Raw genomic sequence first — 25,377 nt, 5'->3', positions numbered from 1 at the left:
GAATAATCGTTTCAGCACTAGTTCATTTGTTGGATAAAAGCGAGGTCATGTGACAGATACGTTTCAGTCGTGGGGGTAATGGTCGGTGGTTCGATATGGTGTCAGTGGTACAGCGGTTGGACGTAGTCTGGTGGAAAGACTCCAACTCGTCCGTGACAGCGCCCTCTCCAGCTCAGCGAACCAGAGCAGTCCAGCAGGTCGATGATGTCACCACGCAGGAAGTGGAGGTGGGATGTTTGAGGCGGGGTGTAGTCGCAGAGAGCATGAGCCAAGCGTGGTTTCTACACAAAGACAGAGAATATAAATAGTAAGAAATACATTTTAATATACCACATCTAATGTTTCTGTTAGATGTGCTTTTTAGAAGAGAATGAAATATAAACTTTATGGCCAATTTTGTCCGATTTCTTGTTGTTTCCACTATTATAAACACAATTTTAAACTTTCTGCTAATGCTTACATACAGTTACATAATATTCTGACAGTATGTCTTCATAATTAATCTCTATTCCAAGCTTCTGATCCACAAATGTATTTTTCACACATAAAAACCTCATCAGTCCTTAATGAAGCTTTCAGAGAGCAGAGAGATTAATCTTTAGGAGTTACACAATCTGATTATAGAGAAAAAAGATTAGCAATCATATTAAATTATGGTCTGATGTTACATAAATACCAGCTGTCATGAGTTCAGTGACGAAATAGTGATTAAAAAACGTTTAATTATTATAATAATAACAATTATTATTATTATTATTAATTTTATTTAAAGGCGCCTTTCAAAGCACTCTGCCTTTATTTTTTCTCTTCAATCAGTTCTTATTGTTCTTCTTCTTCCTTCTTATTTTGTATTGCCTTGTAATTACCATTCACAAAATTTTTAGCATTTGGTTTATGATGAAATGTTAGTTTTGTCAGAAGCACTTTACATCTGTTTATGAAGAATAATGACACTTTATAATTTATCGTACCCCCAAAACTGGTTCCTGCAGACGTGGGGAGGACTCTCTGTGCGGGTGAGAGGGGTGACAGTAGAGGCGTGCTGAGGGGAGGGACTCCTGAGAGCTGCTTATATAGGGGTTGGGATAAGGGTTACGTCCACGGCGGGACAGCAGGCGAGGGGATGTGTCTGACGGAGGGTCTCTGAGGCAGACCATTTTCTCCACTGCAATGCTGTGAGTCCTGTAGAAATCCACCAAACGGTTTAGGGAGCAGAAGGACTCGTCCCAGATGCAGTACTGACCGCCGCCCTCGAGCACTCTGAAATGTTCCACCCGGTCACCGTAGCTACAAAGAGAAAGAAAAAGTGGTGGATGAGAACAAACGGGGGGAGGTAAAAGGAGTAAAAGGAGGAATGCATGCTCCTTTGTGCTTCGACACCTGCTGCTGCTTCATTCCTCCGCCTGTTTCTTTGTACAGACATTCACACAAGATATGTGACATACCTCTGTCACTGTGGGGAATGAGACCATAGGCCTTTGCATGTGTGGGTGTGTATCTCCAGAATCATCAGAGCAGCTATTCTCACAGGCTGTAAATCTCATTTGTCAACACTCACACACACATGTGAACCAGTCTACAAAGCTCATAGCTAGTTAGAAAGTAGTTTGTCTCATACTGACACTGTGCAACTCCCTGAGTGTAGCTGTAGGTAAAAGAATAAAGAAATAGAGAGATGTCTGTGGATATAATACACATGCACCAACTCTACTTTTTGCCAATTCACTGTGAGCGAGACCTGATTATCTGCATCAAATCCCACAGCAACACATCCAATACTAAACTGAGGCCAATGCCATGCAAACTTTGGATTGAAACCAATGTTTAAAATCCAGTATTTCCACTTAATAAATAGAAATAGAAACAAAAAGTTAAGTGGTATGGGTGTATGGTAACAATGGAAATAAGTCTAGGCCTGTTTTTTGAACTATTCCTTAGAAGTATACATTGCATTTTAAAATTCAGTATACCAGTGTTGTCAATAAACCTAAACCTTGTACATTGTTTTAATTGTATTATAAATCATTACAACAGATCAGGAGATCATCCACTAATCACAGGCTTGGCGGTTTGAATCTCATTTCCTCGTGCAAGATGGGGAGGCGTAATAAGCTCTAACTGTCTGCTAATTCTGTAGATTTAAACAGCAGCTGAAGACAAACCTGTTTAGACAGGCGTTTAACCTGAATGCAACACGTCTGCAGTTTAAGCTTTTATTGTGTTTTTTTCCCACCCCTATTGTGTGCTGTGTTTTTTTAGTCTTGCAATTTTTAAGGGGTCAGGGGAGGTCACTTCATCTGTTATTTATTTCTTTTTTGTATGTTGCATCAGCACTTTGTGATTAATGTCTATAAAAAGCGTTATACAAATACATTTTACTTTCCTACTTGGTTACATAAGTGATTATCCGTGGTGATAATCATTTATGTAATTACTCTAAAAGAGTGAGGAAACATCACTCACTATGCTCTGATTAAGGCTTGTTTGCTGAAATTGGTCAGACTAAGCCAAAAAAACCCCAAAACAAACTGCAACCAGAACCAAGAGAGTTTTTTTGTCATTTTGAAGTGTTGTAGTTAATATATCAGGGCTGCACAGTGCACAACAAAGAAAAAGTCCTCAGCTCCAACCTTGCATGTTTTCTGGAGGCCTGGATGGTTTTTCTCCTACAGTCACTCAGTAGACTAAAGGCACCATGTGGAGTTTCTGACCACAAGTGGCACGATGGAGCAATGTGCACTGTAAATGCACAAGGAGGGTGACGCAATGCATTACTGCCGGTGGTTTCACATTATTCCACTGACTCAGGTTCAGAAGTAAAAATGCCAATAAATGGAGCAATGCACTAAAAAAGGCAGTGAATAGGAAGGCTGCAAGCTAGTAAACATGTATGCTAACAATGCAGGATTTAAAATACTTAAGTAAATGGTTTATGATTGGATTCAACACATTTGTTAAGCTTCAAGCACACAGACTACATATGCATATCTGTACTGTGTGGGTTAGCCGGTATAGATAAAAGATGGATAGTTGATGTGCTGCAGTGATCAGATCAGAGGAGGCTCAACTGTTTTACACTGTGAAATGGACTGAAGTGTTTGGTAAGGATGAACTGTTTCATGGTTCATCATCACTGCTGTTAAGTATAAAACACGTCTTATGAGTCTTGTGAACTTTGCTTGAACATTATCGCCCTCTGTTGATTGTTCTGAGCAGTACACTAGGTTTGTGTGTTTGTGTGCGTGTGTGCATAAATAAAACAAACATCTAACCCGCTCAGCCCTTACAGGCAGCCAGATGTTATGCCTTAAAACATTAATATGTGCACATTGTGTTCATGCATTTCTGTAACGTGTCTCAATTACATAATGTACCTGAGTTTAATTAAAGACTGTGTGATGTTATGCAATGCCCCGATTATTGACACATTCAATTTAACCTTAATGATTAAATGTGTCCCACGTCACACTGGTGACCCAAATTACACCAATTACACACACACTCACACACACACACCCTGGCTGTCTGTGCGGCTGTGATATTTTTAGTGTAATGGGTTCTTGCAGAACATATTTAAATAGTCTGCTTCCACTCTGTGCTGACCCTGACACGCACTCAAAGACACGTGGATGCTGTAACTTCCTAATGTGCTCAGTGTGATGGAAAACAAACAGAGTGAACACATAATATAACAAGAAGATAAGACTGCTGTGTGTGTGCTTACTGCAGCACTTCTGCTTGTATGCTATGTAATCCATCAGAGCCTACATTATGGTGTTATTTGGCCTTTTAGATTAGACACAGGAACATATGTACCTCTACAGTCATAAAGACACTAATAAAGATAAAGACACTTTCTGGCAAAGCTAAAGAGCTGCTGCTGAGGGAGTAGAGCATGAATGGGAAATTACAGCCAGACAGCAGATTTGACACATGCAAATATGTCTGGTTCACCGCAGCACTAGAACACTTTGAGACTTATTAACATACAATACATGAATAGACTGCAGAGGAATGAAGTCTGCAGCTCCAGCCTTAAGCAGACCATGTATCAGGTGCATGTGTGTGTGTTTATGTTTGTGGTGCGTTTACTGACCTAACAGAGACAGAAAACTCTCCTGGAGCTGATTCACTTTCCCGCACCAGGAAGACTCCAGTGTCCTGCCAACGGAGACGCTGCTCAGCCTCAAGCCTCGACACGCTTCCTGCAAACCACCTACGACAATACACACACAGTATTTAAATTAATCCTCCTTTTTAACACAAACATATTATCAGTGTCATTCTTTAAGGTCACAGAAAGAATGAAAAATCAAAGCAGTTAAAAATATATAAGTGGTTCTCAACCTGCGGTCAGCACTCAGAATAACTCTAAGAGGATCACAAGATGATTAAAGGGTATGCATATCTTGACTTCTCTCAAGTTTCTTTTTTCTTATGAAATACAGAATATTTGCACTTATCTGTGTCATTCAAAAGAAACAATCTAAGAGGGACCATATGGCAGTTCGTTTAAAGGGTCACTGCTGTAAATCTTTTTTTTTTTTTCAAGTCTATCTTGAAACAAGAGTCAGATGCCTGTACAAACATTTAAAGGGCCTTTTCTTACTGTAATGTAACCTATTCATACTAAACCATTTTAAGATTCCCATGCAGTGGAGGGATGGTAACAAAAAGAAGTACATTTTTCCTACTAAAGGTCTGTAACTTTGGAAGATATCCACTTAAGTTCTCTAATCCTGATGACTAAAGCCTCAAATAAGCTTCAGTTTAGCATTTGAATGGATCATTTGTACTGATCATAATAAAAATGATCTTTAAAGGTCAGTTTTAACAGGAGGGATTGTTCCAGTTAATCTTGTCTCAATATGCAAATATAAACCTGACTGTTGTTTTAAGACAGACTAGAAAAACTGTGACTCAGTGCCAATCATATCAATAATATAACATTTGCATCAAATGAGTTGCTGCTTATCATGAGTATAAAATATGTAGAGAATTTTGGGTTTTTTTACGCATGAGGAAGGAGGGAAATGTAGTTCTCTGGCACATAACCGCGCTTCCCCTGGATCTCAGCTGTGAACCAGCAAGAATCATCCTCCATCTCTGTCACCTATAACATACAGACATGCACACATTATCTTCACTTTGCAAATATGCAGAGGTTGAGCTACTTTTATAAAAAACCTCTAAATGTATTAACCCCTGAAAAAAAAACGACACACACACACACACACATACCTTGATAACGTCTCCTTTCTGAAAGCTGATCTCGTCCGGTTCTGTTGCTGTGAAAGAGAAAAGTGCCACCGCCTCCATCCTGTCCAGAGAGAGTGGAGTCAGCCACGAAAATAGTTTCAGTTCATGAATGAAGAGAGAGAGAGAATACAGCTGTGTGAGTAGAGCACATTGGGGTTGATGACACTCGATTACAGGATGAGATAATCAGTGTGTGTGTGTGCAGTCACTGACATTCTGCTCATTAGTTAATGAGAGTTTTCTCTGTGCTCCTGTCCTTCTGTTCTTCCATGTGACCGAGTTAGTGGATGTGTGAACACGTGGAGGTGTCGACTGCCCTCTCCATCTCCATCTCCAGCTACTGTCCGAACACTTAACCCTCTGGGGCTTTAATAAAGCACCGCCACCAGGGAAATCAGAGGGTAGAAATGAGAGACAGAAAGGGAATAAAAATAACCTAGAAAAGAGTGTAATGACCTGAAGTGTTTATGACCTCTCTATTCTTCCAAAAGCTTCCAGCTGATTCACTTCACCCTAAAAGGTTTGAAGGGATATGTTATGCAATGTTTCAAGTGTGACTCTAAAACAACAGTCAGGTGCCAGAATAAACAATGAAACGTGTTTTTGCTCGCTGTGATGATTCCTGCTGTTCATACTGGACGTTAGGAGATTGAATCCAAATGTGTTTACAATGTAAGTGATGGGGGACAAAATCCACTGTCCTGGTTTAAAAGCAAAGATGCTTCAACAGTCTGAGTTAGTCTAATAAGGTAGATATTTTTAGTTAAAACAGTGAAAGGATAACAATAGAGGCACCTTGGTACTAAAAAGACTGTAATGTTAAAATAGATCTACTTGATTTGAGTCATTTGGACAACTGAAGCTTCATATTAGCATCAAATAAAAGTCTTAATATACTGTTTTTTCTCCCAACACTTGCACTGACAGTGAAAGGATCTCTACATGGTCAGTATGAGCAGGGGGAATGATTGCAGCAAGAAAAACATGTGTGAGTGTTCATCTGAGTATGTGACTGTTGTTTTAAGACAGACTTGAAAAATTGTGAAACCATCCTTTAACCCTCCTGTTGTCCTCGAGTCAAGGAAGGAAGGAAAGGAGGAAGAAGGGAGGGAGGGAAGAAGGAAGGGAGGAAGGAAGGAAGGAAAGAAGGAAGGAATGGAGGAAGGGAGGGAGGAAGGAAGGAAGGAAGGAAGGAAGGAAGGACAGAAGGAAGGAAGGGAGGGAAGAAGGAAGGAAGGGAGGGAGGGAGGGAAGAAGGAAGGAAGGAAAGAGGGAGGGAGGAAGGACAGAAGGAAGGAAGGAAGGGAGGGAAAAAGGAAGGAAGGAAGGAAGGAAGGAAGGAAGGAAGGAAGGAAGGAAGGAAGAGACTGGGTCAATTTGACCCGGGAGGACGACACAAAGGTTAAAGACCTTAAATGAACTAAAGGCATTGAAATCTATGGGGGAAACTTGATTCACAGAAGTTACACCATTTATTGCCATGTTTCTGTTTGAAGGTATTCACTATTATTGTCTGTTTTGTAATTATTGTCTTTATATTGTGTTTTTATTTCAGTGATGGGACAGTGGGGGAGATGTAGGACATTAAGAGGAGACAATATGTCATTTTAGTTGATTTAAATGTACTGAACCTATTATGAAATCCAAATCATTAAATATATACAGTGTGTCCACAAAATCTCAAAAGCGATTGATGAGATATGTTAATCAGATTTGTTCTATGTACTCAGTGATTATAAAACTTTTTAACCACATTGCATTTGTCTATTGTGTATCAAACAAAGATACGGGACATCAACGACCTGAAGCAAAAGATAACTGATGCCATTGCCACCACTGATGAGGCTATGCTACATCGAACATGGCAAGAAATCGAGTGCCGTCTTGATGTGCTTCGTGCAGCTAATGGTGTCCATATAGATGATTGAATTTCCACAGATTTGTCTATCCATTTGTAATACATTTGTTAAATTGTAAAGAGACTTAATGGACACCTTGTATATTGGAAAAGAATATTGCACCTTTGTATTCAGAGCAACTAAATGGAAACATAATAAAATCTTGACAAGTAAAACATTTAAAATGCAGATTTAGAGGAAGCAACAGGAGACGTGATGGGTCTGGTGTTGACTCCTTCAGCAGTTAATGGAAAAGCAAAAAAAAGAAAAGAGAAAACTCATTCAAAATCATTTCATTTCATTTAAAACTGTATATTTATTCAAAACAATTCATTTATGTATACACAATGTTTCTACTGGTCAGAACATGATCATTGAGTGTTTGGATTTTTGTTGAGAGGCGGAAACTCTGCTCACCAACCAGTGTTAGAGTATTTGTTTAGTTTTCTTGAATTTCAAATGTCATTTATAATTTCTTTAAAGTAAATAGATCTCTTTTTCTCCGTCTTGACCAGCTGTTTAGAAAAGGATTTGTTTCAGCTGCATTTGTCAGTCGTCTCTGTCATCTGCTCTGCACCTGACAGAACAGATAATATATTTGGATTTTACTGAATAAACCAGCTACACCTGCTGATCGGACCAAAGCTGCTGCTGCTGGAAAGAGTAAAAACAAGAGTGTAGCCAATGAATTGCATCAGCCTGGCAAGCTAATGGTCAGTAATGGATGAAATAAAGCTCTGAGTTTCCAGCTGGATTCAGTGCTGATTCAGGTCAGTATGGTCAGATGTGTGATTTAGACTCAACTGTCAAGATGTGTCGCCCTCTGTTGGAAATAAAGAAAACTGGCGTGTAATTGGACGGCATCATGTCTGTTTAAAATTTCATAATTCAAAGTTGCATAATATATGATTTAGCTTTTCATAATTATCATGAAAAGGCAAATAAACAGCTTGGTATTTTATGTACTTTTTATTTAATTTACTTTTCTATCAGATGGCCTCCTCATTAATTCATTTATTTCAGCCAATAAATGGTGATTTTATTGTGTGTCGTGATTAAGTACAAAATCACTATGCAAAAATGTTGACATCTCAGCCCTAGATTGCAGATCATGTGACTTCCCAAGAAAACACAGACAGGACTGGCTTACATACCATACGAGGACCGCACCCAAAAATTCCCAGAATTATTAAAAACACTCTGATAAATCTTGTTTCAGTGCGCCTCCCACTCCTGGAAACATTTCCTGTAGTCATTTTTTTCTCACTGTGTCCACTGCTGGCTTCAATTGTTACTGAATTTCTTCCACAGTGGCAAATCATCTCACTTTCTGGCCCAGTTTTAGTTTCACCCATCTGTAGACTCACGCTGCCTGGCAACAAATCTGTTAACTACACCCTACTATACTGCAATTGTTGGCTTCCAGGAATATTTGTGTCACTCCTCGCATATGTATGCATCGATAAAATCACTGTGATTTGTTTTTGACTGAAGGAAGAAGAATAACAAGACAACACAAGGTCATACAGTATGAACCCTGACTGAACAGTGTAGTGTTTGTTACTGATAACAAACCAACATGTTCTGCTGCAGAAACCACTTTTGACTGCATATCAATTTACAGTAAATTACCTGAGAAACTAAAGATTCTTATAAAACTGTCTGTGTGTATCAGTAGCAGTCCACTATGACCTCTTCCCCTTGTTCTTTGTCTGAATGAGTGTGAGCAGCATTAGAGGTCAATATGTCTTGGAGCAGAGAGAGGAGCGAGTTGTGGACGTGGTCGCTGCTTTGAGTGAGAACGTCCAGTCTCTCGTCTAGCCGCAGACCCCTCATCGCCTCGCACACGCTGACACACAAACCGCCACCTCTCTTGCTCGCTCCAACCTCTCCCACATCACCGTCCTCTCCAGAATCAACCTCCATGTCTGCCTCTTTTGTCTGATTGTTTTTCTTCCTGCCCAGTATGCTTCTGATCTCCTGCCCCCAGCCCCATCCAGGAAGCTCACAGGATACTGTTGCCATGGCAGCAGCTGCATCGAGGGGCAGAGGGCAGACTGTCTCTCTGACTGTTATCAGGAGACGACAGGCCTTCAGACCAACGGGTCTATCGCAGTCAACCAGACCACTCAACAACGCTGAGAAGACTCCCTGCTCTACTAGATTGCTCAACGCTCCGACCGATTCTGAACCCTCCATGTTTGTCCGTTGAAGACTGTGTGTGTGGAGTGTGTACGCCTGGTCAGACACCACAGCGTAGGGGTGTAGAGAAGCGGGATCTGTGTCCGAACCCTTCCTGTATCCCTGGTGACCTGAAAACGTTTCATCCAGCAGCAGCTCAGCCAGCTGCAGCGTGTGAACCTTGACCTCCCAGTCCAGATCGACGCTGCCTTTCGAGAGGACGGAGCACACAGAGTTCATGAGGAGAGATGACGATGGATGTTTGTGTGAGGAGCATGAAGAGAACCAGGCAATGAAGTATTGTACGACCGCCCGCCTAGCGAAGCCCTCTGTGTCCTCGCACAGAATTTCCAGCAGCCGGTTCACGATTTCAGTCTGACAGAGACACCGACAGAAATGAATATCAATAAATAAACACCAACATTTAATTATGTAGCAGATGGCTAAAAACATTGCACCTCTAAAGACTCTACATGAACACTGATTGGTTAGCTTTCTGTCTGATTTGTCCTCTGTACAGGTTGTACAAGTTGGGTAAGAGCTACACTGGGAATTACATAAGGACACTTCCGACTAAGTACCAATTACAATCATAATGGTTTAAGTTTGTTCCATTTTAATATGCAAGAGGAAGATTTTGATGAAGCTCAGTCTGCACACAGCTAAAATAACACCTGAATGGGTGTGTAGAGCACTTAAACTGAACTTGCAGGTCAGATACGTTCAAGACCAGCAAATCAAAACCCATTTTAACTATTAGGAGACATTATGCTCTAAATCTATAAATAAATATTTCTAATTTCCTCAAAATAGAGAGTTAAAACTCTAAACTAACCTGTGGAATACCATTCACTACATAGATATGAAAACCCAGAGTATGTATGGAAAGTTGGACAAAACCAAAACATACTAAAAAAAATACAAACAATGAAGCAGCTTATGTAAAACCATTTCAAATCTAAAACAAGTTGAAGCAGAAAAAATAAACTCAGATATTGTATTTCTATAAGACAGCAAATATATTCCCCTGCACATTTTTCTACCTACCTGCTCCTGAGTGAGTGCTGCCCCCTGTTGCCAACTGTGTGCCAGTGTCTGAGCCAGTGCAGAGGTGGCACTGGCTCTCACATAACTCTCTGGATCCTGCAGTGCCTCCTTGAGGAGAGGAGTGATACTGCAGCCGCCCAGCAAAGCTTCAGACGCCATGCATGCCTCCTCATCGGCTGTTTTCAAAAAGACTTGCACACCGGCCAGTTGTCCCAAAAACTCCACAGTTGAGTCTCTCACCTCCCAACGCATGTCACACACACGTTTCTGCACGACCTTGATGAGATCTAATAAGCATAAGGTTATAATATGATGTTAATAACACAGCATAAAAACAGTTGGGTGTGTTCACTATTTGGATTCCTCACATATGAGAGTATTTATGAGCTTCTATAAAGGAGGCTGTCCGTGAACACTACCTTGTCTGAGCTTGTCTGTTATAGAGGAGACGTCTGTGCAAACACTCAGCCACTTTATTAAGGCTTTGTAGGACTTGTGTATCACCTGACAAACAGAAACAGGTTCAATGATTATAAAAGACAAACACACAAGAGAATTAATGATTCATCTGACTGACATGAGACTTTATATCGAGCAGGCAAAGTGAGAGACTGAGATACTTTCATAGACAGTGAAAAATCCAACGTGTGCCAAAACTGTCACCCTTCCTGTTTGAGGACAGTGTTTTTATTGGGTGAGGTCACATATACTGTATAGCATACATCCATGCTGTATAGTGCAAAGCAAGACACGTTTATGTGTATAGCACCGTTCAACAACCAGGCAATTCAAAGTGCTTCACATAAAACATGAAAGGCATTGAGACAAAATGTAAAAGAAACACAAGTTGCTATAAAAATACATTTAATAGAATTTAGAATAGAGTAAATAAGAGAAAATAACAGAAGAGAAGAGAGATAAAATAGGATAATAAAAGTTGCTTTGCAGCTACAGTGTACTGCAAGATGAATAAAAATATGATTTAATGAAAAGGTAGAGGAATAGAAAAGTTTTAAACCTTTCTATAAAACAAATGGGATTAGTTGTTTTTGTCTATGAAAGGTCAAAATATATCAAAACAATATGTTAACATTTCTCACTGTTAGAACCAGCGATCAGTGACAAAACTAAATAAATAAAATATGTTGATTCAAATATTTGTGAACACAAGCACACATAACTTACAGTTGGGTCAGAATCAGGATTGTCCAGATATTGTATCAGGAGTGTGAACACCTCGTTCATCTTGTCCTTCGCTCCTGAAACACACACAAGATGGAAACTACACATTTCAACCCTTTACAACACTCACACAAACACACATAAACATATATATTAATGTTGATGTTAAATAGGCCTGGTTATATTTGATTTAATTGGGATAAATGTACTTTAATACTAATATTCAGGGTTAGGTCTTTAGGACTTTATTTACTGTTCTCCATTAAAGTTCAGGAGAAGTGTTTGGGAAATGAAAGTGGACGACTTTTTCTAATTGTATTATCACTCATGTACAAATGGGTTTACCTGGGCTGCTGCTGAGAGCCATCAAAGCCTCTAGAGCACATTTCTGAACCTTGCCGCTGCCTATCACATTCCTGTAAACCTCCCTACAGCCGGTGGGTGAGGACGAAGAGTCACCGCTGCAGATCCTTAACAGTGACAGAACTGCAAGGACAACAAAGGCTGGGTGACATGTGGGGAGGACGTCAGGAGGCTGAGGGAGGGAGAGGGAGTGGGAGAGAGAGATATTCATGTTTGACACTTTCTATAAATAAGAAACACACATTTCTATCTTCCTTACAGTCTTACCACAAGTGTGATATGTGGTGTGTTTGTCAGACCGACACAGATGATGGAGATGCAGGAGGTTTTATTCTTCAGCTGCTCTACCATTAAAACACGATGCTGCTCATCTTCTGCTGGAACAAAGAAAATATTTAGTTATAAAGATGCTAGAACAATAGATTTCTTACTTTTTCAATGTGTACATCTCTGTGTTACCTGTAGTGTCGGTACCCAGTAGAGTCTGACCAGTAATAATATCGATGGGTAACAGCAGTATTCTCGCAGCCTGAGTTGTGTGGACAGCATCTCTGAATAGAAACACAGAGGAAGAAGAAAAAAGCAGCATACATACATGAGACATTTTTTAAATAAATACTAGTTTTCTAAAATGCAGACTAGGCTTGTGTGAAATTATGCAGATGCTTACAGACGACCTCTGCGGAGATAAGCAGCCGCAGCGTGAATGAGGTCAGCAGGTTTGTTGGCGTTCAACATGGATGAGAGAAGGTGGGAGACACGTTCATCAGGGCCAGAGCTGCTAACAGGAAGAGAGTTTTAACACTAGAAGGACCGAGGATGTCTTATGATACAGATTGTCAGATAATTTTGTGATGAGACAGCGTACCTGTTTGCAGCCAGAATGACGTCCATCAGAGGAAGTGTGAGCTGACTGTAGCCTGCCGTCACCAGCTCCTCCAGAGAGTCTGCCACTGTCCGCAGCAGCGTGTCACGCAGGGGAGGCCTGGCCTGAGCGAGGAGCAGTGCCAGCAGTTTGAGGATCTGCAGACTCTGATGGAGCTGTGTGTTTTCTTTAGGCACCAGTGACTCCTTTAGGTACTCCGAGACCGCCACGACAACAGCAGTGTACTTGGCGTTGGTTTCCGTGGTGAGGGCTGGGTGTGAGTCCAGAGTAATGGGTGTTTTGATAGCGCTATATGTCCGTTCTGCATACTGGTCTTTTTTATGAATCCCGTTACTTCCTGCAGGTGAGACCGGCTGAAAGAAGAGCAGGATGTGGGCGAGCATTTGATTGGCGGCTGAGGCAACAAATAGACTTGAGTCTGTCTGAAGTTGTAGAAGCGGCTTGATGAAATCTGGAAAGTAAAGAAAAAAGTGTCAGAATTAAAATCATGAAATGAGAATAAACATTTTATTTTTCTGGGTTTACGTGTGTGTGTTGATTTTTGCTTTGTTATATTTTTTTATTGCCTTATTGTGCAAAGTTGAAAGTTATTTATTAATAATGATTTAAAGTGAGACTATGTAACTTTTTCTGAGCAGTGATAATACTGCAATATTTTACCGGGAGGGGAAGGCTATTTGAAAGGGAACAGACATAAGGCCAGGACAGAGGTGAGAGGAAAGGAAATACATCTTTGAATCAGGTTAAATGAATTTAGTTTTGGATCTATTATTGTACTGTTGGCTGATCTCATTATAGTCAAAATCTTCATTTAGACAAAATAGCATTAAGCAGCCAAAACAAAAGCACGGCTAGGTTTGATGTGTTATTTCTTTATGAGAAAGAGATGAGAAAGAGTTTACTTTTTAAACAATAAATGGTCTGAACTATGAATTAGGGCCTTCAGTACATATTTATTCCTTGATGTTTGCTGCCTCCCTCCTCTCAAATTGTCTTTTTCATGATATGAAGTGTCAGTAGAGTTGCTACATGAAAATATTACCTGATTCTACAAAGAAACTGAGAGCCTTTGGGTGCTGCAGTGTGCCCCTTAAACCCTGGATCCAGCCAATCCGTATACAAGGATCCTCCCAGAGCCCTACTTCCTGCCAACGCTGAACGCTGAAGACCAGATCCAGAACTGAGCGCTCCTGCAGGAGGACATCACCACAGTGAGGTTATGTACTTCAGTGCTGGTTGGCTTTAAAATGTTTAGTGATGGAAATGTATCAAACATGCAATGATCTTTACCTGAAGCTTTTTGAAGCCGTCCCCAGTGGCAGTCATTAAACCGGATAGTCTGAGAGTGAAGGAGATGACACTGGGGTCTGAATCTGTGTTGTTGACCACAGTGGACACGAAGTCAAGCAGACATGGGCAGGTCTCCAGCAAAGATCCCCCTTCATGAGAAGACAGACAAAAGTACATAAATCTGCAATAATGTGCAAAATGCACAAATTCCAGAGATTTACATGTGTGCATGTAATGTTCCTGGGATTAACATAGTAAGGACAGCAGTCTCTTTTTTAGTGGGAGTGGGGGATACTGGGAGCTGTGGTGTTGTGCAGTCTGATTCCCAGTTAGTAATCTAACTATTTTCAAGTTTAGAGTTTACAATTCCACTGACATAGCTCAGAGAGAAATGAAGAATGAGGATGAAGAAAGGATGAAAGATGCCCCGAAATACACCACCAAGTTCAAAGTACTGACCAGCCTCAGTGAACCAGTCCAGCAGCTTCTCCAGGCTGGTGTCATCGGGCAGAGACTTGCTGGAGTCCGCCAACACCTCACACACACGGGGCAGCAGAGACACACACTCCCGGTCCATGCTGTTAAAATATATCACTAATAACTTCACAACTACACTGTTATAATGAAGCCAGCATGACTAATACCGTTATACAGTGAAGGATATGTAGCTAGAAACCAAAACATATGTAACTCAGAGGATATGGCTACTAATAAAACAAAATGTAGTTTTCCCCCTAATGTAATATCTCGCGGGAAATTGTTTCACATCTACCGGCGACTGACTTCCCTCTTCTTTCTTCTTTGCGTCACATTTGAGAGCAGAAAAACTAAAGAAGCTGTACCTTCTTCACTGATCTATACATGCCTGGATGAGATGAACTACATGTGTGCTTCATGTGTGTCTGGTCCATATGTGTTACAGCTTTAAGATTCCGCAGCATGTCCGGTTCCTCCGAACTGGTTCCGGTGTTCCGTTTCCGTCGCCTCGTCCATTTTTCCCATAGTCGCACATGGTGCCACACCGGCCGAGGACCGTCAGCCCCTCACTTTTCCCCTTTTTTGCTCCGTTGTAAGCGAAAAAAATCCGTCTCGGTAGCGCTGTTAAATGCAAGACACGGTGGATATGGTGGACGACCCCGAGTACGAAGAGGAAGAGCCTTCCTTCAGCGATCCGGAGGACTTCGAGGATGACATCGAGGATGAGGGTGAGTAGCGGCAGGAAAGCGGCCGGCTTTGAGGCCCGCTGCATCAGTACCACGGATGCTACAAAGCTAACTAGCATGTCACGTTTGTCCTCTGGAAACTTAGTTAATTAGTAGTAGTTATGGTTTAATATATAGATGTCAAGGTGTAATTAATCGTAATAAATCAACGACATGATTATTTTCTTTCTAAGTATCCCCAACATCAGATTATCCGCTTTATCATCCTCCCCCTAAAACCTCACCCAGACTATCAGTGGCCTTGTCGTTGTCAGTTAGACACTTTAAACGGCTTACCAAAGAAGAGAAGCTCATATTAAACGTTTTAATATTCCTGGTTGGGTTATTAGAGGTGAAACCACCGGTAAACACTACTGTTTGTGGTTTATATTAAGCAGCTGTTATAGGGGAGCTGGTTTCCCCCTCAAAGCTGCTGATAAAACATGTTCATATCTCTATGTCTCTTTCACTTTGCTCCATTTGAATAAAAGGGCTTGGTTAATATGTTGTAGCATTACTATCCTTAAACAGACACCAGTGACTTCTGGAAATGTCTAAGCAAAATAAGGAATATTTGATGATCCCCTCAGGACATGATTTTTTTTTAAAAGGATATTTTTAAAAAATGCTTTAACAAGTAATTTGTGCTTGATATGTGTTATTTTTCTTTCAAAAAAGTTCAGTAAATTTAGTTAAAATCCTTAAATGACAGATTCAAACATTTTCAAGCCTGTCTGAAAATAACAGTCAGGTGCCAAAATGAACGTTGAAGCAGGTTATTCTTGCTATAATCATTAATTTTTCTCATTCATTATGTTCATACTGATCATAAAAAGATGTCTTTATAATGCTCTTACAGTGTAAGTGATGGGGTCCAAAATCCACAGTCCTCCTCCTGTGCAAAAAAGGCACATGGAGGTTTATTATTATTTATAAGGCTAATGTGAAGCTTCAGCCACCCAAATTAGTCAACTCAACCAGTTATCTCTAAAAGTTACTCAGCTTCCGATAAATCCTTTTTAAATGCATGATTGTGAAACACAACTGTGTGGACACACTGTGGATTTTGGTCCCCAAACATTTCCATTAAAAACACATTAGAAGATGTTTATAATAGTAAGTATAAACATGAGGAATGATTACAGCGAGAACACCTTATTTTAGTCTTTATTTGGGCAGCTAACTTGAAAAATTGTCAAATTATCCTTTTAAAGTAGATTACTGGATCACAGTTACCTTTCTAAATAGTAGTGCTGTCACAAATCATGCTTGAACTTGAACTCAGATTTAAGGTGAGCACAGTGAAAATGTCCTCCCAGCTGATGAATGTAAAAACAGTCTCCTGATTTCAAACTCCACACAGTAAAAAAACAACAACTGAACGAACAAGAAATAAAACACATTGTTGAGTTATTAGGTCAGTTAACTAACACAAATGGTATTTAATACATCAGACTTGTAACAAATCCTACCTTCATGGTTACAACATGCAGCTTTTGTTGAGGTTTATTGAAATGTTGACTCAGCTTTATGGTCGTTTTGGTGGTTGTATTTGTTGTGCTGTTGAGTTGAATTTTACTGAGAGGCTAGATCTCTCACTATAATGTAGTATCCTTCAGCAGCAGCACAAACTACAGCTTCCAAAATCACTAAAAGTTGAATCAGTACCTCTCTCAAATAGGTTCAACAAAACCTAAACATTATAATTTAATTTAATTAGGCAGTATTAAACTGTATTGTTGTTATTATTATTATTATTATTATTATTATTATTATTATTATTATTATGAGCCAGATGTGCTGTATAAATTGGTGACTGGGTGCAAATTAACACTCACTTTTTAAATGTTAACTGATTTAGCTGTGGGTGACTATTTTCATCATAGTGCACCACCACTGGGATGAAATTTGACAGATAAAATGTGATACCATCCATTAAAATCATAAATGAGGTCAGTTTCCTGCAGGCAGTAAGAGTTGGGAGTCTTAGGGACATTCAAATCTGTAACATTCATAACGCATAACTCACTTATTTCGCTGTCGGCCTTTCTAATCTTTCCTGCCCCCTTTTCTCCCCTTTTCAGAGTTTTTGGAGGACATCCTGAGGGAGAAGCCCCAGGAGGCTGACGGCATAGACTCGGTGGTGGTTGTGGACAACGTCCCTCAGGTGGGCCCAGAACGTTTGGAAAAGCTCAAGAACGTCATACACAAGATCTTCTCCAAGTTCGGCAAAATCACCACCGAGTTCTACCCAGAGGCTGATGGCCTGACCAAAGGGTATGATCCTCTCTCATTTCTCATCTCTCATCTCTTGTCTCTTTTGTGACTGTTTACTCCTTTTTATTGTTTAATTTAATCCTTACATACTGTTCATATTCTGCACCCTCGCAGTATGTTCTGGGTCAATCAGGTTTTGAACCAAAGTTCTGTTTAGAAAACCTCAATAGCCAATCTGACTAATCTAAGGCTGCAACTAACGATTATTTTGATAATCGATTAATTGGTCGATTATTTTTTATCATTTCAAATTGACAATTGCTGCTTGGACGTCCCTGAGCTGTTAAAGTGAATACAAAATCATAAATAATACTTTAAACAAAACAGCTAAAGGTTGATGTCTGATAGCTTTAACACAATAACATACACATGTATGCTACACAAAAAGGTATTCTCTGTTGTTCAATCGACCTGAGCTGTTGGAACAATAAATAAAACATAAATAATAAAGGAAAATGAAAATGATAAAACCGTTAACAGGATTTGTTTCAACATTCAGTGGCGCTTCTAGTATATAAATTAAAAAGAGTTATATATGACGAACTATAGCATATTGGTAATAAAAAACCTATGTCACACAAATAGAGCACACTTATAAATCAATATTACCCTCCAGCAGTGTCAACCAAGAATAAAGCCAGTTCATCTTGGTGGTGTACAGACTGGTTTTATATTATTCTTAATGGTTGACCACAAATTGATAATGAAATTCTTGCCAACACTTTTAATAATCGATTTTTATGCATTCGTTGTTGCATCCCTAGACTGATCAATAAATGGGCGATTAAACCTTGATTCATGTGTCAGAGAGCAGAGAGTGTATTTTTTTAGGTTTTACACCACTCATTTATGGAGAAAAAACAGCTACTATCACACAATATCATGTCCTATTTTACCTAAAACATGAAAATATAACATAGCAATAATGATTTAAATGTATTTTATTGAAACTGGAAATTACAAGAACTTCACGGAGCTGTGGAGTTTATTGTATAACCATTAGAGCCATCAGTCTTCACAGCTACATCATAAAGAAATCCTTAAACTACTATCTTATTAAAACTATTAACTATTAATTTAACAAAAAGCCATGTCAATAGATACGGGTCAAATTTGACCCAGAACAGCCTCAATGGACAAAAATTAGTAGCACCGATACGAAAGTATAATATTTAAGTATGTAAGCGTTAAGATGTAAAACAGACTTTTTTTGATGCAGGTACATCTTCTTGGAGTATGCTGCTCCCACTCAGGCCCTGGAGGCTGTGAAAAACGCAGATGGGTACAAGCTGGACAAGCAACATACATTCAGGGTCAACCTCTTCACTGACTTTGACAAGTGAGTGTACAGTTTCTAATATGAGAGGCAGCAGTTGTGACAGATGTATGTGATACAAGACCATTAATTTGTATTGCTCATTTTTGCAGGTACATGACCATCAGTGATGAGTGGGAAACTCCAGAGAAGCAGCCTTTCAAAGACTTTGTGAGTGTTCACTGTTGCCACTCAGTTTATCTTCAACTTAAACTGTTCAGTTAACATGCTTATTGTGCAAAGTCAGCAAAAAATGTCACCTCCATTAACTCTGTCTGTCTGTCTGTCCAGGGCAATATGCGCCATTGGATTGAGGACTCAGACTGTCGTGACCAGTACAGTGTGATCTATGAAGCTGGAGAGAGGACAGCCATTTTTGCCAATGATGCTAAGGACCCAATCACAGCTGAAGAGAGAGCAGTAAGTAATTAGACTTCCAGGTTTTTTATTATTAAATATGACTTAAGAGTACTGTTTGGCTCGCAGACTAATAAAGTTTTTGTGTTTTTGCTGCAGCGCTGGACAGAGACGTATGTGCGCTGGTCTCCCAAAGGCACCTACCTAGCCACCTTCCATCAGCGTGGCATTGCATTGTGGGGTGGCGAGAAGTTCAAGCAGATCCAGAGGTTCAGCCATCAGGGCGTGTCACTCATCGACTTCTCACCATGTGAGAGGTAATCAACGATGCTTTATCTGCTGCAGCTAACAATGACTTTCATTATCGATTTATTTTCTCAGTTGTTTAGTCTACACAATGTCAGGAAATTGAGGTTAATCACTGTTTCCCAAAGGCCAAGATGCAACCTTTAAATGTCAATATTTATAGGTTATTATAGAAGACTGAAAAAACCCCACAAAATGTTCACATTTCAGAAGCTGGAAACAGAGAATTTTAGTATTATTATCTTTAAAAGTAACTCAGACTTATTCAATATCAATTAGAGAAAATGGCAATTAATTTTCTCATGATTAACAAATTGATTAAACACCAAATTGTTGCAACTCTAGTCCACCGTAGAGTCCTTTGTTGGCTACATAACACTGTATTATATCTTCTTGTACTGCATTATTTTATGGGCTTGACACAGAGAGGCAGTCTAAATGATGAATATAATTTTTTTTTTTTAAATGTGCATTATCTGAACTGTTATGATCTATGGCCTTCCAGGTACGTTGTGACCTTCAGCCCACTGATGGACACTAAGGAGGACCCACAGGCCATCATCATCTGGGATATTCTGACCGGACAGAAGAAGAGAGGCTTCCACTGCGAGAGCTCCGCACACTGGCCCATATTCAAGTCAGTACACTGTGCTCATTGTCTAAAGTCTTGTTCATATTAGTTTCTCCTGCAGTGTTTGAATGTGTTTTATAATGGCTTACATTTGTTTTCAGATGGAGCCACGACGGCAAGTTCTTTGCTAGGATGACCCAAGACACACTGAGCATCTACGAGACTCCAGTAAGACAACTTAACAAAAATGCACATATATATTGTTATATTTATATAAAGTGTGAAAGTGACACTAAAACTGTGTTTCTGCTGCTTTCAGTCAATGGGCCTGCTCGACAAGAAGAGTCTCAAGATTACTGGAATCAAGTAAGAATCCTTTTAATGTCTTCTCTTCATTATTTGCCCTCTGTAGTTTCAGTATGGAGATTTTGACCAATACGTGTTTGTGTCCACAGGGACTTCTCGTGGTCTCCTGGTGACAACATCATAGCGTTCTGGGTACCTGAGGACAAAGACATCCCAGCCAGAGTGACTCTGATGCAGCTGCCTTCCCGTCAAGAGATCCGGGTCCGCAATCTGTTCAATGTCGTTGACTGCAAACTGCACTGGCAGAGAAATGGAGATTATCTCTGTGTGAAAGTGGACAGGACTCCTAAAGGAACGCAGGTATGCCAAGGGAGAGACAGAGGGTTAACAGTAGAGACCTTGTGTGTTTTTAATTAAAAAAAAAAAAAATCAAATCAAATCTTAAATGTGGTTTTCTGTCTTTTTCAGGGAGTGGTCACCAACTTTGAAATCTTCCGCATGAGAGAGAAGCAGGTTCCTGTTGATGTGGTGGAGATGAAGGGTACGGACATATACGTACTTAGACACAAAGTAACTGATTAGTTACCATAGAAATAAGAAAGAAATAAACTCATCTGTTTCGTTTGTTGTATTTCTAGAAAGCATCATTGCGTTTGCGTGGGAGCCCAACGGCAGCAAGTTTGCCGTCCTCCACGGAGAGTCTCCCCGAATCAATGCCTCCTTCTATCACGTCAAAAACAACGGCAAGATCGAGCTCATAAGTAAGTCGACCTGACAGGTGTATCCTGTAATTAATACATCTCATGTCTCACTGACACCATCTTGGCTTCTGTAAACCTCCACTAAACGTGACACTTTGTCTTTTACAGAGATGTTTGACAAGCAGCAGGCCAACAGCATCTTCTGGAGCCCCCAGGGACAGTTCATGGTGCTGGCTGGACTCAGGAGGTCAGTTTCATTCACCTGTATATTTATGTGTGTGAGTGACAGATACAAAAAGCCGCTGATGACAAACTAAATAACTTTTCTGACACCTCGTATGAGAGCTGCACTGCGGCTCCTGATTCTAACTCTGATCTGAGGCTCACGTTGTTACACATCAGCTGTTGTGTGTCTGGACGTCTTCATGTGTGTATAACCTTCTCTGTTTCTCTCTGCGCAGTATGAACGGAGCTCTCGCCTTTGTGGACACATCAGACTGCACCATGATGAACATAGCCGAGCACTACATGGCCTCTGACGTGGAGTGGGACCCGACCGGTCGCTACGTCGTCACCTCCGTCTCCTGGTGGAGCCACAAGGTACGTGCTGCTCTGTAATGGAAGCGATATGTAACAATGCCATGTGCAAATTCACACTGAGCTTGTCCCGATCTTCACTCACATCTTCCCTCCACTTTTACGTGTATGTGTAGGTGGACAACGCATACTGGCTGTGGACATTCCAAGGCCGTCTCCTTCAGAAGAACAACAGGGACCGCTTCTGTCAGCTGCTCTGGAGACCCAGACCTCCAACCCTGCTCAGCGTAGATTCGATCAAGGTACCGCTATATCTATACATTGTGTGTGTGTGTGTGTGTGTGTGTGTGTGTGTGTGTGTGTGTGTCTGTGTGTGTGTGTGTGTGTGTGTGTGTGTGTGTGTGTTGAGCCAGTGATGACAAACTAAATAACTTTTCTGACACCTCGTATGAGAGCTGCACTGCGGCTCCTGATTCTAACTCTGATCTGAGGCTCGTGTACTCATACAGCACGTACTTGTTCTTGTTTTGGTTATTTGATGATAAATATACTCTTAAGATTTGTGGCTGTTCATCTTTCCTTTTACAGTAACTCTCCCTCTTGTCTTTTGCAGTTGATCAAGAAGGACCTTAAGAAATACTCAAAGATCTTTGAGCAGAAGGATCGTCTGAGCCAGTCCAAGGCTTCAAAGGTTACTCTTTTTTTCTTTTTTTTACTGATCCAGGCTGTTTATGTCTATATTTGACCTGAATTGAGTGTGCCTTTTCCATTATTTTCTGCTCCTTCATTTCTTGGTTAAAACAGCGGGCGTGCTTAAGTGTAATTATTTTGCACACTGTCCTCAGGCTAAACACATAAGCCAGCAGTACAGTTTAATTTGTGAGTGCAGTCATGTTAATGTCTCCTAATAAAGAGATTTATAAGCTCTCAAACTGCTTTGTAGCATAATTTTAGTGTCCATAGAGACATTGTTTTTTCAAAATGAATTGAAACCCCACCCCCCGATGATGATTTAACATCTTTCAGTAATAAAAATGCAACAAGCTGCATTATTATGTTTTTTTTTTTAAGCTGACCATTTTTCATCTGTGTGAGTAGGAGCTGGTAGACAAGCGCAGGGCCATGATGGATGAGTACCGCCTCTACAGGGAGACATCACAGCAGACCTATTTGGAACAGAAAAACCTTCGCCTCGAGCTCAGAGCAGGTGAGACCCCGCCGCCCCCTACATTTTTGTATTTCTAAACCTTTACTCCCCACCACCCTTCACATAAGAATACCACTAACCTTGTCTTTCTGCCCTCCAGGTGTGGACACTGATGAGCTGGAAAGCAATGTGGACGACTGGGAGGAGGAGACCATTGAGTTTTTTATCAACGAAGAAATCATTCCCCTTGGAGATCTGTAGTCCCCTACGCAGGTAACGCTCACATGCTGACAGTTTAATGAGTCCAGCACACAATTAGGATTTATTGTAACAACCTGGTTTGCATTTTATTGTTTAGTCTGCAGCCAGTCAATCCTCTCGGTGCTCTATTATGACATCCTTTAACACCTAGGTCATGTTTTTCAAGTTGAATTAATTTTGTAACACTTGAATTTGTTTGTTTTTAGTGATTCCACATAGTCTGCATCACCATTTGTCATTATTATAGCAATATGGGGAGCAAATGAGAGTTTTGGAAATGAATTGGAGGATGAATGAGGTTTAAACTAATAACTATTTTCAGTCAATGTAGCCTAAGCCTGAACTATAATGTAGAATGAATGTTCAGTGTGTTGCCCGGCTGCCTCACTGAGTGATCAGCTTTGTATCTGTGAGGCCACTGTGGTTTTAAAAGGCCGCAATCTGACTCACCTTTTATCCACATTCCTTCCATCTTTGGTGCCAAATCCAAAGTGTTTCCATACATCACCTCTCCATTCAGCAGAGCTGGCAGGTTTCCACCATTTTGTTTTAACAATAGCAGAGTTTACAGCACTGAGGGCAAAGTGACAGTGCATTTTAGGAGACATGCTGATAGAGCACAAGGCCCCATTTGTTTCACTTACACGCTGTAAATTATGAGTTCAGTTAGATTAATTATCAATCAGGGTAATTAAGTCATATGGCTGAGATTGATATAATCTTTTTCAGGTATTTATTTATGTACACAGATATGGCATTAACATTTGCAAAAATTAATATGAAATAATAAATGTCCAATGTAATGCATTAAATCAAACACATAACTCTATATGTATAAAATAAAGTTTTAACTTTAAGGTTCATTATTAACCTTTTTTATAATAAAAAAATCTTAGCAGATTCAGCATTCTTTTTCTGGAGCTTTCACCTGCTATGAACAAATTATGTTGGTAGAGTTTGGTTAGAAAGTTTGATACAATACAAAACAGTATTTGATATGAAGGAACACATTATTTAAATACAACAGTTTTATAGAGTAATCTCATTATAGATCATTTGAGTTTATTGTACGTCTTAGCTCATGGTTGGAGTGTTGGACTGAATAATTATCTCTTCCCATGATTGTGTGAAACAGATTAAATGTGTTGTTAGCACTTAGACACACACATCATTAATCTGTATTTAACTGGTTCTCTCTTTGTCTTTCAGTCCATCCGTTTTTGTGTGGAAGGAGGAGAGAAGAACTGTGTCATTGATTGGAGGACGACGACCACGCTGTGAATCTTGGGGTTCACCTTGAGCCTCAATATTCAACCTTAGTGACATCATCAAAGCACGCCTTGCGGATCAGCGGCCACACCGAGGGACAAGAGACAATACTTTGTATTTAATATTTTCTCTCTGTCTCTCATCACCATCCGCCCCATTTTTATTTCTCTGTGGAACTTCATATTTAGTAATACTGCCTCCTTTTTTCTATTCATTAATTGGAGTCACTCAGTATCTAATCTGAGACCCGTCACTTATTGGAACTTTTTCTGGGGGTGGAGGTGGGGGGGTTTCTGAACTAGCCTCACAATGCTAGTGTGTTATCACAGGGCATCACAGAGTGCCATACCAGTGGGGGGCAAACGTGTTGTAATGAAACAAGTAGCCTTGTTAATAAATGTGCTGATGTGGCGCTATAGTGGCCTGTATCCTCCTCCTTTCAGACTAGGCTTTCACACAGGGAGGAGGTGCGCAGTGGGAATAACTTTAAATAAACATTTAAACTCAATAGTACCTTTCTCTGTCTTAGTGGTTTGTTTTTTATCATAGAGGGCAACATCTGGTCCCCTGTTCTGTTCAGTCCTCTCACATCTAACAGGGATGACATGATTACAACCGTAGAGCTAAATACACAGCTGCTCCCAAATGCTCTCTTCAGTATTCGATGTGTTGGACACACCCTTAATTGGACCACATCCAGCTCTTGACCATAGTGGACCATGTTATTCATTACACAAACAAACAAAAATGTTTCTATTTATGCATGGAAAACACCTCACCCCAGTCACTTTGCACAAATGGACAATTTGTTCTTTTGTTTTTTAAACTACAAGTATAAAAAGAGCCACATAACAAGTTAACAGAATTAAGCTTTTATATTTTGAGTAAAGTTTTTTTGGGTGGACATCAAGGTTTCTGTCAGCATCATTTCTGCTGACTTACACAAGCATTGAATAAGCAATGTATGAGTTTTATGAACTTTATATAATATTTGAATTTGTCATAAATTTCACACAATTCCC

At 40.1% G+C, this 25,377-nt stretch overlaps 3 protein-coding genes and 2 non-coding genes across 5 annotated transcripts; 3 read left to right on the top strand and 2 right to left on the bottom strand.

The window, feature by feature from the left end:
• Positions 1–87: 87 nt before the first annotated feature.
• Positions 88–5,338, bottom strand: LOC128380088 (GRB2-related adapter protein-like). Its single transcript, XM_053339786.1, has 5 exons — positions 5,242–5,338; positions 5,016–5,113; positions 4,097–4,216; positions 972–1,287; positions 88–281 (listed from the first exon to the last, which is right to left on the bottom strand). The coding sequence occupies exons 1-5, from the start codon at positions 5,317–5,319 to the stop codon at positions 102–104; spliced, it is 792 nt and encodes a 263-aa protein (XP_053195761.1). The 5' UTR covers positions 5,320–5,338; the 3' UTR covers positions 88–101.
• A 3,490-nt stretch (positions 5,339–8,828) lies between these two features.
• On the bottom strand, positions 8,829–14,746 carry brat1 (BRCA1-associated ATM activator 1). Its single transcript, XM_053339595.1, has 12 exons — positions 14,566–14,746; positions 14,107–14,255; positions 13,859–14,006; positions 12,799–13,267; positions 12,601–12,711; positions 12,390–12,481; positions 12,198–12,301; positions 11,913–12,102; positions 11,571–11,644; positions 10,805–10,889; positions 10,386–10,672; positions 8,829–9,713 (listed from the first exon to the last, which is right to left on the bottom strand). The coding sequence occupies exons 1-12, from the start codon at positions 14,681–14,683 to the stop codon at positions 8,829–8,831; spliced, it is 2,712 nt and encodes a 903-aa protein (XP_053195570.1). The 5' UTR covers positions 14,684–14,746.
• A 356-nt stretch (positions 14,747–15,102) lies between these two features.
• Positions 15,103–24,868, top strand: eif3ba (eukaryotic translation initiation factor 3, subunit Ba). Its single transcript, XM_053339649.1, has 19 exons — positions 15,103–15,311; positions 17,393–17,585; positions 18,805–18,924; positions 19,014–19,071; positions 19,192–19,320; positions 19,417–19,574; positions 20,069–20,200; positions 20,296–20,362; positions 20,454–20,500; positions 20,590–20,800; positions 20,909–20,981; positions 21,079–21,201; positions 21,310–21,388; positions 21,603–21,741; positions 21,855–21,980; positions 22,292–22,369; positions 22,777–22,885; positions 22,986–23,098; positions 24,296–24,868. The coding sequence occupies exons 1-18, from the start codon at positions 15,212–15,214 to the stop codon at positions 23,084–23,086; spliced, it is 2,043 nt and encodes a 680-aa protein (XP_053195624.1). The 5' UTR covers positions 15,103–15,211; the 3' UTR covers positions 23,087–23,098; positions 24,296–24,868.
• On the top strand, positions 21,439–21,526 carry LOC128383476 (small nucleolar RNA SNORD60). Its single transcript, XR_008323916.1, has one exon. It is a non-coding gene; the product is annotated as a small nucleolar RNA SNORD60 (small nucleolar RNA).
• LOC128383468 (small nucleolar RNA SNORD60) lies at positions 22,086–22,173 on the top strand. Its single transcript, XR_008323915.1, has one exon. It is a non-coding gene; the product is annotated as a small nucleolar RNA SNORD60 (small nucleolar RNA).
• Positions 24,869–25,377: the final 509 nt, after the last annotated feature.

This window comes from Scomber japonicus, chromosome 2 (assembly GCF_027409825.1).
Source record: "Scomber japonicus isolate fScoJap1 chromosome 2, fScoJap1.pri, whole genome shotgun sequence".
Classification (NCBI taxonomy): domain Eukaryota; kingdom Metazoa; phylum Chordata; class Actinopteri; order Scombriformes; family Scombridae; genus Scomber; species Scomber japonicus.
This window is presented reverse-complemented; position numbering and strand designations above follow the sequence as displayed.